Source organism: Littorina saxatilis, linkage group LG14 (genome assembly GCF_037325665.1).
Source record: "Littorina saxatilis isolate snail1 linkage group LG14, US_GU_Lsax_2.0, whole genome shotgun sequence".
Taxonomy (NCBI): domain Eukaryota; kingdom Metazoa; phylum Mollusca; class Gastropoda; order Littorinimorpha; family Littorinidae; genus Littorina; species Littorina saxatilis.
The window spans coordinates 16,259,505-16,279,504 of record NC_090258.1 but is presented as its reverse complement, the minus strand read 5'-3'; the positions used below and the strand labels follow the sequence as shown (position 1 = coordinate 16,279,504).

At 41.5% G+C, this 20,000-nt stretch overlaps 1 protein-coding gene and 1 long non-coding RNA gene across 2 annotated transcripts in view; both read left to right on the top strand.

Annotated features, from left to right (window-relative positions):
• The window catches only part of LOC138946737 (12-(S)-hydroxy-5,8,10,14-eicosatetraenoic acid receptor-like), a 23,484-nt gene extending 17,999 nt beyond the window's left edge, over window positions 1-5,485 (top strand). Inside the window, 1 exon segment of the mRNA XM_070318139.1 lies at window positions 4,143-5,485. Coding sequence (XP_070174240.1) covers window positions 4,143-4,625 — 483 coding nt within the window. The 3' untranslated portion in view covers window positions 4,626-5,485.
• The window catches only part of LOC138947245 (uncharacterized), a 394,861-nt gene that overhangs the window by 233,678 nt on the left and 141,183 nt on the right, over window positions 1-20,000 (top strand). The window lies entirely within an intron of this gene.

The window sequence follows — 20,000 nt, the reverse complement described above, 5'->3', positions numbered from 1 at the left end:
TTATTTGTACAGAGGAAGAAAACGGGATGGCGGAGTTGGGTACAGAGGATTAGGCGCGAAAGGGAGAGAGAGAGGGAGGGGGGGTGGAGAGGGAGAGAAAGGGAGAGAGAGAGAGAGGGGGGAGAGAGAGGGAGAGAGAGAGGGAGAGAGAGGGAGAGAAAGGGAGAGAGAGAGAGAGGGAGAGAGAGGGAGAGAGACTCAGACTCAGACTCAGACTCAGAACTTTATTACAAAAGGATAAAGGTTTTAGGCAAAGCCTATTCTTCCAACCTGTCCTTTATACAACACATAAAGACAGACGGACATAACAAATAAAAATTCAATCATATAAGATATAGAAATACATTGTATGGATTGCAATACTATGTGCAGTTAAGGAATGATATTGTGACCCTCCACCACGAAATGAGTCGCATGACACCTCGCGCGGTTCTGCGCTAGACTTAATATAAGTCCGGGGAGTGTTGGGTAACAGTGTGAGGGTCACCTCAGTCACAGGCTTATAACTCAAACAGTTTTTGCTCTTTACTAAAACGGTATAAGGAGAACTCAAAAATTACAAAATTACATTGACATAGTTAAGCCTTTCATTTTGAGAATTAAGTTGCTCAGATTAGCTACACATCCGTTAACACTAGTACAAAATGTTCAACTAAATAACAATCGAACAAGACATTTCATTCACGAATGATGTGTGAACGTGACTGTCTCTTTAACAATTTCACTGAAGTTGCATTTCTTATCTGTTGGGGGAAGGAGTTCCAGAGAAAAGCTCCCGAGAAGGCTAGGCTCGATTTGTAGAGGTCTATGCGAGGTATAGGAGGGATGATTTTTTGGGACCCATATCTTTTTGTGGCATGTTTGAAATGTGATTGCAAATATTTAGGACAGTCGTCATTTAGAATTTTATACATGAACACAGCCTTGTTTAACGTCAACTGACCTTTCAAGGGGAGGAAATTTAGGAGAGAGAGGGAGAGAGAGATAGGGGGGGGAGAGAGAGGGAGAGAGAGAGAGAGGGGGAAAGAGAGAGGGAGAGAGAGAGAGAGGGGGGAGAGAGAGGGAGAGAGAGAGAGGGGGGGGGAGAGAGAGAGAGGGAGAGAAAGAGAGGGGGGAGAGAGAGGGAGAGAGAGAGAGGGGGGGAGAGAGAGACAGAGAGAGAGAGAGAAAGAGAGAGAGAGACAGAGAGAGAGAGAGACAGAGCGTGAGAGAGAGCGAGAGAGAGGGAGGGAGAGAGTGAGTGAGAGAGAGAGGGAGAGAGAGGGAGACAGAGAGACAGAGACAGAGAGAGAGGGAAAGAGTGAGAGAGAGAGAAAGAGAGAGAAGAATGGTGGAGAGAGGGGGAGGGGGTAAGGGTCAGGAAGGGAGGATGCATGGGTCACAATGTTCTCTTATTGATGTTGCTGTCTATATTATCTATCAAAAGAGAAAAAAGACAAAAAGATGTCCCAGATTAAACGTGTCAAGGGAGATAATCACATCATTAGCGGTCGTCGACCATCATTATCGTTCCAGTAGCAAGGTGCCCATCTCGCGCGTTACCGCATGAGGTACGTAATTCTGAGGTACACTATCAGTTCTCCTTGCCGTCAGCAGAGTTCAAGAAAGTGTGGTTGCTATTTTCGTTTTTTCCAATTTTGCTCACTTTTGCGGAGATTAAATTTAAAGAGCGGCTATATTTCGGGTTTAAATGCATGTTAATTAAAGAGACGCGGCTCTGGTCTTTGTTTTGTTTTATTACTGATATTTGACTTCATTTCAATTTTGACTTTTCTGTCCTTGTCTATTTTCTGTTGATTTTATGTGTACTTTTTTTTTTAAACATCTAGCAGGTTAAGAAAAGAGAAATAGCTTTGAAAGAAGCAAGAAGGTGTTCGGGGGGAGGGGAGGGGTGGTAGAGGTTTGTGTGATTGTGTGTGTTTATGTGTGTGTGTGTGTGTGTGTGTGTGTGTGTGTGTGTGTGTGTGTGTGTGTGTGTGTGTGTGTGTGTGTGTGTGTGTGTGTGTGTGTGTGTGTGTGTGTGTGTGTGTGTGTGTGTGTGGCCGCAACTTCAGGCGAAAACACGATTGGACCTTTACGAGGGTGCAAAGCGATATTTTTGGACACAGATTCAATTCTAGCTGTTTTCTTCTTCTTCTTTATTTTTGTCTCTTGTTTTGTTTTCTTCTAAGGAAAAATATGCATTTTGTTACTGTCAGGAGCAGATCACAATATATACTAAACTTACTTTTGCAACTTCTTTATATTTTACGCCAACAACCCCTTTCGCCAGAGCGAAACACAGATCCGCTAGGGTTTAAGACAAAATCTGCGCATACATATACGCGTATATTTTTCTGCGCGACATTTGCTGCAAATTAATGAGACTTTAGTAAAGAAAAACACATTAATTTTGAGCACATATATCATAACACTCGTAGAAATACCTCAACGATGGCCAAATCTTCTAACAATGTCCTTCATTTTGTACCTTTTATTTTGTGACCGTCCACCACAGAATGAGTCGGATGTCACCTCGCAAGGTTCTGCGCTAGGCCTGGCATACGTCCGCGGGGTGTAAGGTATCAGTGTGAGGATCACCTTAGTCCCAGTCTTATTACTCAGCAAGTTTTCGCTCTGTTCTAAAACGGGTTTCACCACTGGATAGAGCTTCAAGATCACTTAAAGAAGATGTAAAAATATAAAAATCATGCACATGTGACATGCGACTCATTCCGTGGTGGAGGGTCACAAATAGATTGTTGCATTATCTTATCACAGAAGAAACTAAACAAGAAAGAAATACACAACGTAAACACAAACAAGCACCAACAAGAAAGACAAACAATTATCACTTACTTTGACGGGCGCAGTGGCGGGGTGGTAAGACGTCGGCCTCCTAATCGGGAGGTCTTGAGTTCGAATCCCGGTCGCTGCCGCCTGGTGGGTTCAGAGAGGAGATTTTTCCGATCTCCCAGGTCAACTTATGTGCAGACCTGCTAGTGACTTAACCCCCTTCGTGTGTACACGCAAGCACAAGACCAAGTGCGTACGGAAAAGATCCTGTAATCCATGTCAGAGTTCGGTGGGTTATAGAAACACGAAAATACCCAGCATACCTCCCTCGAAATCGGCGTATGCTGCCTGAATGGCGGGGTAAAAACGGTCATACACGTACAACTCCACTTGTGCGTAAAACATGAGTGAACGTGGGAGTCTAAGCCCATGAACGAAGAAGAAGAAGATCACTTACTTTCATTTCTGCTTCAATGAGTTTACTTCCCTTACAACTGCTGGTGCCTTTCATGTAGACCGAGAATTTCACGCATCTGTCACTTATCTCTAGGACTATACAAATTACAGCGACTTCAACAACTGCATAATATACATATTTGTAAACATTTCTCACAATAACCTGAAGTAACATAAATTATGCAATGTATTCTTGTCACAGGTGATGACGCCTACATTACAAATGGATAAAATACTTTGTACAAGGCATCAACGAGTTGTTGCTATTTATTCAATTTATTTGTTTAATTACAATTCAAAACCTATATATAAAAACAATAAACTACAAAATATACAGGAATCACCTTAATTTTTTCATTTTTTAAAATTATGTTTTATGTTAAATGTGCTTTACACGCGGATTCATAACTATCTGTGTGGCATCTTTCCCATCTTTGAAAAGACAACACACAAATATATTGAATTGTGAAAATACCAAGACCTAGGCTTAAAGCCTGTCCTTAACTAGTCGAAGTCGACCACGCGAAGTATACTACTTCGCAAAGCTGGCCTCAGGAAGCTTTAGCACTGAGTTTTCGGTAAACAGACTTCGCGAAGTCTTTGCGAAGTCGACTTCTGGATCAATTAAGGACGGGATTAATGTATAACTGAAACTCACTATTTTGTTACGCGTGGATTCAGAACTATATGCGAGACATCATCCCAAACGTTGAAAAGACAACACGCAAAGATATTGAATTGGATATTGAACACCTGGGTAGCGCGACTCCGTTGCTGCTAGCTTTCCACTGGGAGGAAGCGACCCGAATTTCCCAGCGATGGGACAATAAAGTAATGAAAATGAAAATGAAATTGTGAAAATACCAATACCTACCTTTAATGTATAACTCAAACTCGTGTTTTTGTGACAGGTGATGGTGCCTTACACGTGGGTCCAGAACTTCATGCGAGGCATCATCCCGGTCTTCATCCTCATCTACCTCAACGCACGCATCATCAACGTTCTGCGCATGGAGCGTGTCAAGGGGAAGAAACTCTCCTCCCGGAACAGAATCACCTTGATGCTTATCGCCGTCGTCGTCGTCTTCATCGTCTGCATCACTCCCGACGCCATCATGTCCACCTTCTTCGGCAAAGGCTACGTGGAGGAGGACCACATGGTCAAAGCTGTTCGCGAGATCACGGACTCGCTGTTGGCGTTGAATTCGGCCATCAACTTTGTGCTGTACTGTACGCTGAGTCTCATCTTCAGGAACACGTTCTACAAGGTCTTCTGCGCCAAGAAGTTCGCGCTGATGCAGCACCGGAGTAGTAAATGTGTGAGGAACGGGGAAGGGACGCACGTGCAGGTCAGCATCTATGACCGAGACACTGCCAATGAGATGGGTGTTTGAGAGGCAGATATGTGGATTATCTCCAGCATCCATGACCGATATACTGTCAAGTGATATGGATTATCTCCAGTATCCATGACCGATATGCTGTCAAGTGATGCGGATTATCTCCAGCATCCATGACCGAGATAATGTCAAGTGATGTGGATTATCTCCAGTATCCATGACCTATATGCTGTCAAGTGATGTGGATTATCTCCAGCATCCATGACCGAGATACTGTCAAGTGATGTTGATGATCTCCAGCATTCATGACCGATATATATACTGTCAAATGATGTTGCTTATCTCCAGCATCCATGAACGTTATACTGTCAATGAGATGGGTGTATGAGAGGAAGATATGTTGATTATCTCCAGCATCTATGACCACAATACTGCGAATTAGATGGGTGTATGAGAGTAAATGATGATGTGGATCATCTTTGGAAGAGATAATACATCTACAGGCTCTTAGCATGCAAATCGAGACACAGAACTGGTGTTACTGTCTGATGGAAATGAAGTTCCGTAGAAGTCAGCATTTTTGCTCGAGACACAGCGAACGAGATGTATGAGAGTGAGTTCTGTGCTTTCTATGGACTAGAGTTTGATTTCAGTAGCGTTTAAAACACAGACATGACAATCATGATGGGTGTATCAGAGTAAGTGATGCGCATGCATTTATTGGCAAACGAGATAGCTGCATTCTAAAGTATAACCAGAATAGAATGATGTGCATTTTTCTGGGAATGCACCTGCAAGTCAGCATCTACTGCAGAGATACATTTAATGATATAAGCAAATAAGATTCAGTCAGTGATGGGATTCTCTCTCTTGCAGTCTTGGCGGTGGAAAGACGTCCACCAGGCAGGCTAGTCATGTCAGATTTGACATCTGAACTGAGGATGGTGCTTCACGTCAAATTCTGCTGCAAACATGGACTCGTCAGTGACGATTTCTTTTGGGTCTTTTAACATTCTGAAATGTGTGCCAGCAATTGCTACGTTTTGGACCAAGCCCTTATATGACTGGTCGGTAAGTCAACGAAAGGGAGGTGTTTTTTGTGCCATGCGGAAGAAGATTGGTGACCAGTGTAAGTTGAAGGACTGCTATAGTGACGCCTACCTTTTGGAAAAAGGCTTGCAGGCCAAACATATGTTATTGTGGCTTAGTGAACGCAATAGATATATTTGTGTGTGATTCGAGTGAACTTGTGTATTCTTTTGTGAATCACAAGGCGTGAGGGTGGAGTTGTTTTTCTTCTGACCGTGATACAGCAAACAAGAAAGAATGTCAGATCCCAGTGATTCAAGGCCCGCTCTCTAGATGCACATATGCAATTCGGATTTTTCTGACCGAGACACAATAAACTAGAGGGGTGTACACGTGTGTGGTAAGTTATGTAGTACATTCATGAATGTCAGTCTGCCTTTCTAACACGGACAAGCCACTGACATCTGAACTGTGTATGGTGCTTTACGTCAGATGCTGCTACGAGAGTAGACAAGTCAGAGAAATCTGAACCGAAGAAAGTGCTCCACAACAGTTTCTTTGATTTTTTATCATTCTGGAATGCACAACAGCAACAGACAACCGTACAGCCACGTTTTGGACTAAACGCTTATATGAGAAGTCCATAAGTAAAAGAAAGGGAGGTTTTTTTTGTGCCAGCAAATGTTTCAAGTTTGCAGTATCATATACGCTCCGAGGAGTATGCGCTTGCAGAGATTCTGACATCGTGAAATTTGAGTCAAAATACACAGAACCGCATACCTGACAAGGACTGGGCGAACACGACGAAAAAGCGAATACAGAAATGGAACTTTCTTGCGCAAATGCATTGGTGGTCAAATATATGGCATGTGTGGCTGCGTCCTCTGATAAACTCTTACAAACTCGCACAAAGAACGATAGGATCTGTATCAGAGGACCAAGCATGCATGGCTTTTTCGCGAACTCTGCAAGCAAGAAGCAACATGTTTTCTATCTATCACGATGATGCATGACTTTTTCATGAACTAAGCATCTCCAAGGAATGTTACTGGTGACTCTGTTTGTCCTCGGTGTAATTGAAAACGTGTGTAATGCGTGCCTTCAGTGCATGAAAGAGAGTTTGGACGATGATTGCATTTTCGTCGTCTTTATCTGCAGTGCTTGAACGCGATGGGAACACTACATTGGGGTGTGCACGTTAAAGATCCCACGATTGACAAAATGGTCTTTCCTGGCAAAATGGTATAGGCATAGATAAAAATGTCCACCAAAATATCCGTGTGACTTGGAATAATAGGCCGTGAAAAGTAGGATATGCACCGAAATGGCTGCGATCTGCTGGCCGATGTGAATGCGTGATGTATTGTGTAAAAAAAAAGTCCATCTCACACGGCATAAATAAATCCCTGCGCCTTGAATATGTGCGCGATATGAATTGCATAAAATAAAAAAAATAAAAATAAAAATAAATAAATCATTGCGCTTAGAACTGTACCCACGGAATACGCGCGATATAAGCCTCATATTGATTGATTGATTGAAGTCTCAGTCTAGCTTCATGAAAAGGCCCAGAATGGCCAATTGTGACGGGACATGGCTGGACGTTAGACTCTCAGAGTGGGATGATATTTTCACGTGACAGAATTTGCATACTTCAACGTTCAGTCAGTGAAGGAATACATTTCACATTCGGACGTTAAGTGTGTGTATTTGTTAGGAATGCATCTTGCAGTTGTGATGGATCTGTTTGTAAGACGTCAAGTCATAGGTGTTCATTGTCGGTTCGCCAAGGTCAATCATAGACCGTTGGTTAACGCTTTCCAACTTGAGAGTTTGCCTTTTCCACCCGACAGCAACGACTTGAAGGTCAGGCCTTCTTGAATATTCCGTTACAAAAACTGATGGGTTTTTTAAATTAGAAATCATTGTATATTGCAAGCGACCTCAAGTACGTTCTCTGTATTGTGTTTTTGGACATTATTTTGTCGTTGACTATTTTCTTTCGACGTTTGCGTAGGTTCGTAGTTTGCAAGAAGGTAAAGTCTGCCTTTATTCACATCGCTAGTACTTCTGGCTCAACGTAGTTTGAGCAGGAATGTAAGCATTACACAGGCAAGGCATTCTCACGGGGGAGGCCAATGATGTGTGTATCAGTAGTGTCGATCTACGTTGTATCGATCCTGAGACATAGAGCCCTTGTCTCAATGTAAGGACATGTGATCGGTATGCATTAGAATCTGGTGACACATTAGACACCTGTGTCATTGTAGTGACACACAGCACACGTGTTCCATGGCAGTGACACATGGAACTACAGTGTGTACGTGACACATACAATCCCTGTGTCAGGATCGTTATGCGTTAGATTTTTGGATAATGCCCCTCAAAAACAGCACTCCCATATCACGTGAGCGATACCACGATCTCCTGTGTCAAAGCATTCCTGGGTTATTGGTGGCACCAAGGAACATGAGTGCACGATGCCAGAATAATTAACACATTTGCTGAATCAATAAAAAGTTCGAATGGTGACAATGGAACGTTAAAAACTCACCTGTTTAGGTTACATACTTTGCCTTCACTGTTCAAAGCCATGCGTTTTTCGCTCTGCGTTGGAAAGAGTTGCCGCCGGGTTGAACAGGAAAATAATTGGATTGCCAATAACACGAAAACGATGAAAAATTCCAACATGCGAAGCCTCCTTGAGTTATTGCGTCGGAAGCAACAGCAGCTGCATCTTTTCCTGAGTTCCTCTCCTCCCCTTAGCCTTCGCCTTTTTGCTGCATCCGTCTCATGCAACACAAACTGCACCTAAGTGTCGTGACAGGTCCTTCAGAACTTTGGTTTATGAAGCATTTTCAGGTCGTTTGCACGGGACCTTTCAGCAGTGCAGGATAGGGGAATTGTTCGAAACAATAGCACTAGTGTTACACATTAATACAGTGCATCACAGACGCTGTTGCGTGGTCCTGAAAAGAATAGTTAGTTAGTTAGTTAGCTGTTGCTTTTCGGGTCCAGCGGACCATAATAGGCCAAATCAGGACCCCTGAAAAGAATACCATCTGCATAGACACAGAGAATGAAGAACTGGTTTTTTTGTTGTTGTTTTTTGCTTAACGCCCAGCCGACCACGAAGGGCCATATCAGGGCGGTGCTGCGTTGACATATAACGTGCGCCACACACAAGACAGAAGTCGCAGCACATGCTTCGTGTCTCACCCAGTCACATTACTCTGACACCGGACCAACCAGTCCTAGCACTAACCCCATAATGCCAGACGCCAGGCGGAGCAGCCACTAGATTGCCAATTTTTAAAGTCTTAGGTATGACCCCGGCCGGGCTTCGAACCCACGACCTCCCGATCACGGGGCGGACGCCTTACCACTAGACCAACCGTGCAGGTCAATGAAGAACTGTGCATTCTCGGATCTAGTCGTGTAAAGAAGTGGCTGCTCCAATAACATCTGCCCAGTCTTTTCGAAAGTGTTCAGAGAACAATCAAGATCGATGATTACATTGCGAATGCGACAGCTGGAATAGTTGCAACATTTACGTACGCAGTGTAAATATTCGCGAATTTACCCTGACTGTGTGCAGATGGTTTTCAAGTCTGTGACTTGCGAGAATGTCTACATTTCTACACTGTCATTAGCCTGTACAAGTCTGGCGGTCGTACTTGTTTGTGGGAGTTTGGGACATGAGAAAGGACGGACACAGAAACAAGACTAAAGCCTGACATTGAGACAAAGGAGTAGAAAGACACGAAGAAAAGTCTTGACCCAATCGTGCCCACTAAACCTAATGTTGGAAAGAAGCGAGTTCGTCTGCCTTTCTTTTCACAATCTTTCGTGTACGTGGGATACTGCAGTACGTCGTCTGATGACCTAAAGGTGACATCCTTGATTACCACTGAAATACACATGCTTTAAAAGACGAATTCTTTGGACCAAAAATACTACGATTATTGGTTCTGCATGGAAAATATCGTGTGCTTCGTGTCACAGCTTTGCCGGGTTATAGAAACACGAGAATCTCCAGCATGCACCACCCTCACCCTCTCCGAAATGAAGTATGACTGCGTAACATGGAGGATGGAATTCAAACGACCATACAGGTATCGGGCCCACTCGTTCAAAAACAATTAAAAAGAGTGCACATGGGAGTTGTAACCATTATGCCCAGAAGAAGAAGAAACACGTGAAATGGTGATTTTTTTACGTCGCTTCTCTTCCTGTCTGAAGATTTCGCTGAAAGGTCTGATGCCAGTTTCTCTGGCATGTATACCTGGCGAATAATGCTCTCTCAATTCATGATTAGTGCAGTGCTAACCTAACTGTGTGATTGTTTGCTTAATAATTGGTCTGATGCGATATAAGTTCATTTTGCGTAGCCGACCCGCGAAACAGTTGTATCAATTGATTCAACCATCCGATACTGGTGGAGTTATGCTAAATTCACCGAATGAAGTTGACTCAAAGCATGTTTGCTTTCTTAGATATGTTTGATCGGTGTTTTGTTACTCTATAACTATATAATGATGTCAATGATTGTGAAATGTATTGGAATGTGATATGTTTTGTACAGGATCATGTAACTCCAATAGTTATTGGAGATGTTGTTACACATACTGGAGTAAGAAGTGGTCTGTATAATAGTGATCACGTAATGACTGTTAAATGTACTAAACAAAAAAAATCTGTACGTTATTTATTGTCTGTATCTATAACCCAGATTACAAAGTTTAGTATTGATACCATTCCTCATTCTTGATCATGACAATGACGTCATAAGTTTCGAAAACGTCATAATTTCCGAAACTGAGAAATACTCCCGCTTAAGTATTTCAACAATTATGAACTGCATGTGAGGAATGTCAACTGATTTGCTGCTAGAAATATGATATCTCATTGTTGGGATGTTTGTACCCAGCTGGTCATTGTTTCTTCTTCTTCTTCTTCGTCGTTCGCTCATTGTTGTCTGTCATGTGAGCGTAGATGCGTTGTGCTGCCGTTACGCGCCTGACAAGTCAGGCCCAGCACATCCGACTTCAGCTTGTTTTTATATCAGAGTGTTCGCTCTCCTAGATTGATTGCTTTACCGGGCTGCCGAGTTCAATCTACCCGTTTTCTGGATGGCCGTCGCATCTTCCGCATCCATGCTGACGCCCTGAGCTGTCCAGTCTGCTGTTGTATTCGCCTTCGGTGCCAGGTTGTGGGCATATCTGTCCTGTTGCCACCTCTGCCGGATGTGTTCCCCTAGCAAGTTGGATGTTGGTCATTGTTTGATCCAATCGATTAGTTGCTGTAGTAGTGTTGGTGTATGTTACTTGGCCCATGCTTGCACACACTCAAACATCATACGTTCTCTAAGAACAGAAGTAATGAACAACCGAACTCTTGAGTTCCAATCATGTATTCAGATGTATGCTTCCATGATGTGTCCCGGCTTACAACCTGCATGCAATAGTCAAACAAGGGAGATAATTCCCAACATGTTAGATGCATCGTCTGCATACAGAGCACTACATCTGCCAGCACAAGTAGTACGGTGTTCTCACTCATACATGTCTCTGAGACAAGAATGTTTGAATAATGTTTTGAGAGAGATGAAGCTTTTGAACAATATTTAAAAGTCCGACTGCAAAATAATCTGAGATTTAAGGAGCCTGTTACCTTTTATTGGCCAAACTGGCAATAGTTTTAAGATTTGATCGAGAACAATACAGAGAATAAGAAAAATCCTGAAACTGTCTCCAACCCCCCCCCCCCCCCCCCCCTCCTGAGTTCTCGAAAACAGAAAACTTGAACAACAAACGAACCAACTCATGCTTGTCAAATAATGACTACTCCTTAGCTTTGGGGATGTGAGTTGATGTTTACTCCCTTGCTTTTATACAAGAAGAATCCGCGAGACAACTCTATACGAGATAATGGATTAAACGTGCGGGGACTATTTTGTTGGTATGTCTCTACTTTGGAGTGGTTTACAAGTTTAAGCATACATTACCAAAACGCCAAAGTGCTGAATCTTACTTTCCAGTCTTCTAATAGGTTGGGGTGATTTTTGTAAAAATACGAAAATGCGAAGACCTTTAGAATGTACATAAGCCCCCCTCCCCCCTTTTTTTTTTAAAGCATAGTATGTGTAGGACATGGTGGTGCTTGCGCATATTGATTCACATAACAGCAATGACATTTTATACATGTTTTGCCTGAGTTTAAAGGCACACTCTTTCTCGTGAAAAGAGTTTGGTTAACCATTATTTTCAGTCTGGCTATAAGCGTGTCCATGGAATAAGACCATTATTTTCTCCACCTTATTACAAACAAAAACTCAAGACCCAACAGTTTTGCTGTGGTGAGTTCGAATGTCACGCCTTGAGTCGCCTTGTGGTGAGATATGTGCGCGTTATAAATTCTCGTATTATTATTATTATTATTATTATTATTATTATTATTATTATTTAAGTTATTGAGACATCCCAGTGCACTAAGGGATTTATAGAGCAAATCGAGAAAATTCATTATTGAACGAAGCGCATAGCGCTGAGTTCAATAATTATTTTCGAGATTTGCTCTATAAATCCCTTAGTGCACTGGGATTGTTTCAATAACGATATTGTCAGTACCGCCATAGAAAAAAGAAGATTCCAAGCGCACATTTTGCAACGCGCATTTGAATAGGCATAACTGTGTGGTCAGGTCGTGTACAGTAAAGATCTACTTTTGTGTGGGGTGTCTCAAGTGTGTCGTGCTTTCGTCACACGCATTTTAATTTCTGTTGGTAAATTCCAGTGTAGCGTTAATCTGAACAGTGATGATCTTTCAGAGAGACCTCATTTGAACTCGGAGAAAGGGCTGTGCTCTTCATTATTTGCGATTCGAAACCTCCAGTCGAGCTTCGACGGATTGACTGTGCGGAGTGACTCCCCTTGAATTGACTCGAAGCCGCGGGACTCGACGGTTCGCACATTTTCAAAACAAATGTGGCATATTTCTCGTGTTGTATCTTCACTCATCGGGGAGTCTGATACTAAATATGAACGGTAAGAATGCTCTGAACCCTACACGTATTACATCCCCATCGTTTTTTCGTTCACATTTGCCCAACATGTTAATTTGCTGAGCGGGGTTTATGTCGTCTGCTAGGGCAATCAAACCACTGCATGCAGTCTGCACTGACTGAGTCTGCACGCACGAGGCACGCTGGTAATAAATCTTATAATGGTAAGAACGTTCTGAACCCTACACTTTTTCGATTACGATTGTTCTTGCCTTGAAATAATAATTCGGAAACCATTCATTTACTGAACTGATGCAGTCGTATTTCAGTGTAGTCAGTGCGGCTACGTATGACAGAGTCGATCGAGTCAGTCTTCCAAACTGGTCTAGCTGGTACGTTATCGGAATAACACTTGTGTTTTCTGCTAGCGGGTGGGAATTTTATATTAACTCATCATTTGGTAATGTGGATGATAAGCTACATGCCACTAACACGATGAGAAGAATCTATGCAAGTCGGCGAGAATTAGATGAAACACAGCGGCTTGTATTTTTAGATCAGTGGCAGCCGCACTGTGGCACAGGCACATGCAATCTGTCAGAAAAAAAACCACTTCTGCTTTAATTGAGAAGCAGGGAATTTATGGTCATTTGATATTGTGGAAAATATAAGCTACATGTCAGTAATTAATTCTGAGGATGAGAGCACAGTCTTGCTTAGGTAAAGGGCGTAAGAATACGCTCTGTGGAAAAGTTAGCGCACTCCAAGAGTGCGCTAACAGTTTTAGCGCATCGCCATTAGCCAATCAACTGGTTCACATCAGTCATGTGACACCAGTACTTACTGACAATTATTATTATTATTATTATTATTATTATTATTATTATTATTATTATTATTATGTACGCGATAACTTGATAAAATGTTTCCATTGTGCACAGTAAGCACCCAGGCTGTTCATTTTTGGTGTGTGACCAAGTGGAGTGGATTTATTTACCATGTAAAAACCTGGTCAGATAGTTAGCCGAACAGTTTACACAGGAAGGTGTGTGCGTTTAAGAATGATCCTCGACGATCCTCAAATCATGAGACTTCACAATGGTCTTGTGCTTTATTCATCTATGCTGTTGCTGCTGCTGTTTTTATTGCAACATAGAGGTTGATTTCTTGTTGTATTCAAACAGCGTTTCAGTGTAAATGTGGTGAATATATATATGTTACAGTTAATCTGTGAAACCAGGAAATACGTGTATTAACTAAACTATTTTAGGTAATACATGAATTAACTGTTTTTTCCGTCAGTTAATTTATGTATTACCTAGTTAATACACATATTCCCTGGTTTCACAGATTAACTGTAACATATATACTCTTCACGACGACAAATATTCAAATGTCATTTCTGTGAATTGGACAACCATGCGACTGATATTCATATTCATGCAAAATCAACAAGTCATACTTCAATGTCAAATTCTGCGATATTTGACAACCGATTTACTAATATTCATATTCAAATTTTCATACTCAAATGTTAATGTATATATGATGTTGACATTGTGCACCTGAAGCGACCGCTACGTTGTACATTGTTTTAAAGAGTTGTTTGTTTTGATATTTCCGTATGTTGATTGCATATATTCATCACTAAAGTGCGCTTCATCGATAAACAGCTTCATGGCTTCATACAACAAACCAAAGTTTGCCAACTTTGTCCATTTATTTGTGTAACATATGTTCTGCTAAATGTCAAACTGTTTCGGTGTTCATGTGTAATCAATCATGCTAACTGTGTGTTAGTGTTTGTGTGTGTGTGTGTGTGTCTGTGGGTCTGTGTGTCTGTGTGTGTGTGTCTGTGGGTCTGTGTGTGTGTGTGTGTGTGTCTGTGCCTCTGTGTGTGTGTGTGTGTGTGTGTGTGTGTGTGTCAGTGTGTGTGTGTGTGTGTGTGTGTGTGTGTGTGTGTGTGTGTGTGTGTGTGTGTGTGTGTGTTAGTGTGTGTCAGTGCCTGTGTGTATGTGTGTGTGTCTGTCTGGGTGTATCTGAGTAATTTTATCATCGTTGCCCTTCAATAACTGATGTTTGTTCTCCCGCGTGTGGCGCTATTTTCCGAAGAGCAACCACATTAACAACGTTTCATCAAACATAGGGACACTGTCAGCACAAATGTTAAATGCTCTTTGCAGTTTAACAACGGAAATATCATTCCACGTAGGAGAGAGAACATTAGTTTGACGCCGTAGTAAAACATAAAAAACACACATTTGAATTGTGTCGTCATTGTCCACACGACTTTTATGCGTACAATATAGCTTTTCTCTCTCTCTCTCTCTCTCTCTCTCTCTCTCTCTCTCTCTCTCTCTCTCTCTCTCTCTCTCTCTCTCTCTCTCTCTCTCTCTCTCTCTCTCTCTCTCTCTCTCTCTCTCTCTCTCTCTCTCTCTCTCTCTCTCTGTGACAACGGAGTGATTATTTCAAGACAGAAAGACATTTTTTGCTCTTTGGTGAAAACAACAAAATAAAGGCAAAAGGTTTTCAGTTTGTCAATCCCACGATGTTCCCTTTTTGTCTCGACGCGTGTTGTTTGGTTTATGCTCGTTATGCGGTAGAACAACCTCTCAACAACGTTTTCAGTTTTTGTGAAATGAAAACTTTGGGTTTTTATTGCGTTGATCTGACACTAATAAGACTCGCTTTAAGGATTAAAAACAATGAGCTTTCAAAAATATTTCCTCGCGAAAAGGATTTTTGAAACGCGTTTACAATCTAACAAGCACACAAGAAATAGCGGAGAATCCTATAATTGGAGAGATCGTTGCCAAAGAATGGACAAGAATCCTTTCAAACTCAGTTGAGTTCAAGGTTTTTCTTTTGCTGTTGCTTTATTATGCACTAATGCGTGCCTGTAATTTTTCGTGCGTAAATGTGCGCGTGTTCGTGACTATGAGTGTGAATATCCACCCTCCACCCCCCTCCCCAACCCGTCCCCCGAGTGTGCTGTCTTTTTTAAAATCCCTATACATATTATACCCTTATTGTACTCCACTGCTAATATGCGTCTTTTCGCCCCTCGTTTTTCAAGCTTGTGCTACTTTTCGGATTGCTTTTCGACCTCGTTACCTTTGGCGTAATGGTTGCTATAAACACAACTATTCAGCCGAGAGATGTTTTTGTTACGACAAAAAGCGATTTTAAAGATATTTGTCGGATTGAGTGCAAGAAGTTCCATTTACACTGTGCGTAGGTTTGTTTTTCTTCCTTTTTTTCTCTCATTCTTTTTCTTTTTTTTCATTTTATTATTAGTTGATTCTGTTTTAATTTTTTAATCTTTTTATTGGCTTTTTTTCTTTAATGGTGATGTGTTGTTTTTGTGTGTTTTAGTATTTATTTTCTTGTCTCAAGTTTATTTTGATTCTATTAAAGTTTACTTCATTTTACATTTTACGTTAGATTTGTAAGGTGATCATGTTCGCCCTCAGATTAATTGTTTCTTTAAATGCACTATCCGCCTCCCGTAAACCATCAGTTTCTGATCACAGACACCACCATGCCATGCTTCAACATACAGGAAAAAAATCCTTACGTTGGTACGCTAACCGCTAGAGAACACCCTCTGCTCTCTCCATAGAGATCGAGCATTTTTCAAAGAATTAATTTTGAGTGGACGTATAGGTGACAATCCGAAGCCTCGTTATGGTTATAGACCGAATTGTTAGAATTTTAAGATGAGATTGAAAGTTTGTGAGACCAACATTGTAAATTATAAAATAAAATAAAAACTAAATAAATCTCTTATCATCCTGACTAAGTCAGCACAATGCCAAGTTTTGAAAGTTCGACAGTAGGTAGCCCGGATGTAGGTCAAAAAAAGTTGGTGTAATATGAGTGGTGCGTGTGAGATGCAAGAGAGAATTATAAGCAAAGATAACCAAATACTTGATTATGTCAAACCTGTTTTCCTTTGTTTTTGTTTTCCTTTTTATATTTAGTCAAGTTTTGACTAAATATTTTAACATCGAGGGGGAATCGAAACGAGGGTCGTGGTGTATGTGCGTCTGTCTGTCTGTGTGTGTGTGTGTGTAGAGCGATTCAGACTAAACTACTGGACCGATCTTTATGAAATTTGACATGAGAGTTCCTGGGTATGAAATCCCCGAAAGTTTTTTTCATTTTTTTGATAAATGTCTTTGATGACGTCATATCCGGCTTTTCGTGAAAGTTGAGGCGGCACTGTCACGCCCTCATTTTTCAACCAAATTGGTTGAAATTTTGGTCAAGTACTCTTCGACGAAGCCCGGGGTTCGGTATTGCATTTCAGCTTGGTGGCTTAAAAATTAATTAATGACTGGTCATTAAAAATCTGAAAATTGTAAAAAAAAATAAAAATTTATAAAACGATCCAAATTTACGTTTATCTTATTCTCCATCATTTGCTGATTCCAAAAACATATAAATATGTTATATTCGGATTAAAAACAAGCTCTGAAAATTAAATATATAAAAATTATTATCAAATTTTTTTTTTGAAATCAATTTAAAAACACTTTCATCTTATTCCTTGTCGGTTCCTGATTCCAAAAATATATAGATATGATATGTTTGGATTAAAAACACGCTCAGAAAGTTAAAACGAAGAGAGGTACAGAAAAGCGTGCTATCCTTCTCAGCGCAACGAATACCCCGCTCTTCTTGTCAATTCCACGTGCACTGCCTTTGCCACGGGCGGTGGAGTGACGATGCTACGAGTATACGGTCTTGCTGCGTTGCGTTGCGTTCAGTTTCATTCTGTGAGTTCGACAGCTACTTGACTAAATATTGTATTTTCGCCTTACGCGACTTGTTTTTCTTTTTTTTTAAATGGCGATTTAATCAATTCGATTGAACTTTAATGCAATGCAAATTAATGAGCTTCAGGCATTTCAGGCAGGGCATGTTGGATATTGTTTATGTACATGTTATTCTACCTTTGCGGTTTTGTTATGTTCACTCTGAAGAGGTTTTAGTAACGTACGGAGAGACGCAAACATGAAAACTGTACCACTAGTAGTATTCTGTGTACAGGAAACCTTGTTATTGGACACACTCAATCTCTGTGTCAAGGAAACCTTGTTATTGGACACACTCAATCTCTGTGTCAAGGAAACCTTGTTATTGGCCTGACTCAAACTCTGTGTGCAGGAAACTTTATTATCGGACACACTCAAACTCTGTGTCACGGAAACCTTGTTATTGGCCTGACTCAAACTCTGACCGGTGTCACTGCACGAACCTAATAATGTTATTATTTGAATATAGCAATAGTTTAGAGAAAAGGCTCGCCGGTTTTTTGGTAGCTTTAATGTCTTCTTAAATCTCGGTGACTGTTTCAGTATTACTCTTTCGGTATCCGTTGTTTATTCAACCACGTGATATTATCAAAGTGCGAGTCACAGCCCACGCCTTACAGACATCGGCGTGGGTAGGAAAATGGCCGCGGCGATGGACTTCGGTTTCATGACAGTATGCATGGGCGTGAGTGTGTAACTGCGTGCTGTTATCTGGAGGAATGTAAACAACACATTTGTAGGTTGGCTTTCCTATTGTGGATTGTTTTCGTGCGATAGTTTAAACAACCGCTCACGTCTTGTTGTTGTTGTTGTTGTTGTTGTTGTTGTTGTTGTTGTTGTTGTTGTTGTTGTTGTTGTTGTTGTTGTTGTTCTTCTTCTTCTTCTTCTTCTTCTTCTTCTTCTTCTTCTTCTTCTTCTTCTTCTTATTTTTCTTTTTCTTTTTCTTCTTCTTCTTCTATTTTTCTTTTTTGTTTTGGGGGAAGGGGGGTGGGGTTACAAATGCGACATTTTAATCATAGGAAAGCGTAAAGATAACGAATTTGCGGGGGGGGGGGAGAGTCAGTGTCAGAATGTTTTATTCACGAAAACACATGTTTATAGTGAAAGGGTGTTGGGGGGTTGGGATGTCGAAGTACAAAGCTTTATATATTCCGAAGCATGCACGATCGCGCAAAGTTCTCGCTACTGGAAGTCCGATAGAGAGTCCACTGCCTTTGTCAGAGTCAGGGATACCTTGACTCACACTGCACACCAATACCATGCATCATAACATCATGATTTTATCAATCCTTCAGTCTAATGTTTTCTTCTGTGTGGTGACAGATATTGTAAGTCAATAAAACGTGCGTGACGGCCATTTTCAGCATTAGACAGTCCAAGAATGAAAAAAAACCAAACAAACAACAGTGTTTGAAACTGTTCATACTAAGTAAAAGCGGACTACTCGAGACACTATTCTCAGATCTTCTTCCAGTTCTTCTTTGTACAACTCAGCGTACCGATCTTTGCTGATCGGGGGCAATGTTCGAAGACACGACATGGCATATTTCTGAAGCTTGGTCATGCTGTCTGACTGATCGAAGAACCAGCGTTTACAATCTGTTTTGAAATCATACATGAGCACAACATCATCACTTTTGCAGTACAAACTCTGAGTGCCAATATGATTTTCAAGTACAACAGTATCAAAAGATTCATTTCTTCTTCTATCGCGGAGAAGTCTTTGTTTACGGCGGTCCCTCAGTTCACTAACCAGCAGCTTGATGTGTCTGATGTCAATACCTCTTTCAGACGTTATCTTTTCCATGTGTGCCAGACTCTCGCTGTTGTCGTCTGTCTGATTTACCGCACTGTCATGCGAACTGTCTGTGGTCTGCCAACCACTTGCGCCCAAACACATGTTAATTCTAGTTATTGTAAAGCGCATTGAGCATATACATGATTATGCGCTATAGCAAATGTCCATTGTTATTATTATTATTATGGTGTCGTCTTTATTGTTTACATGTTCCTCTCCACTGCGCCCAGTGTCAGTGGCAGGCGGTGGGTCTGTCTCACGTGCAGAGCGTGGCGTGTCAACACAGGAATGTGTACTGTCATGTTGTGACGGAGGCATGAACTCAGGGGTGGCTAAAAATAGACCGCATGGCGAAGTATGCCTACTGTCAACAATGCTATCACTTGCCTTATTTTCTTGTTCTTGTCTTTTGTTTGTTTCTGTGGAGCACTGTGTCACAATGTTTTCTGTTCTTGTTTCGTCAGTCCGTGAAGTAGCACGCCTGTCTTCTGCCCTTTTCTTGTCGCGGCGTATCTGTGACGGGGGTTTGCGTCTCCACGCGCCCACTGGTAATGTCGACTCGCCATCTTGTTGCTCTGCGGAGTTGAAGCGAAGCACGACGACAGGTTTGTCGCCTTCGCCTGTCACCTTCCAGGAAATAAGAGCGTGGTCCGCGATAATGGTGGTCAGAATAGACTCCACAGTTTTAGGTAGGCCTAAAACTGACATCTTAGTGGCTGTTGTTGCTAAAAAATTTGAACTTTTGTCACAGCAAATGTGTTCGTGTCTTGCCACAGCGA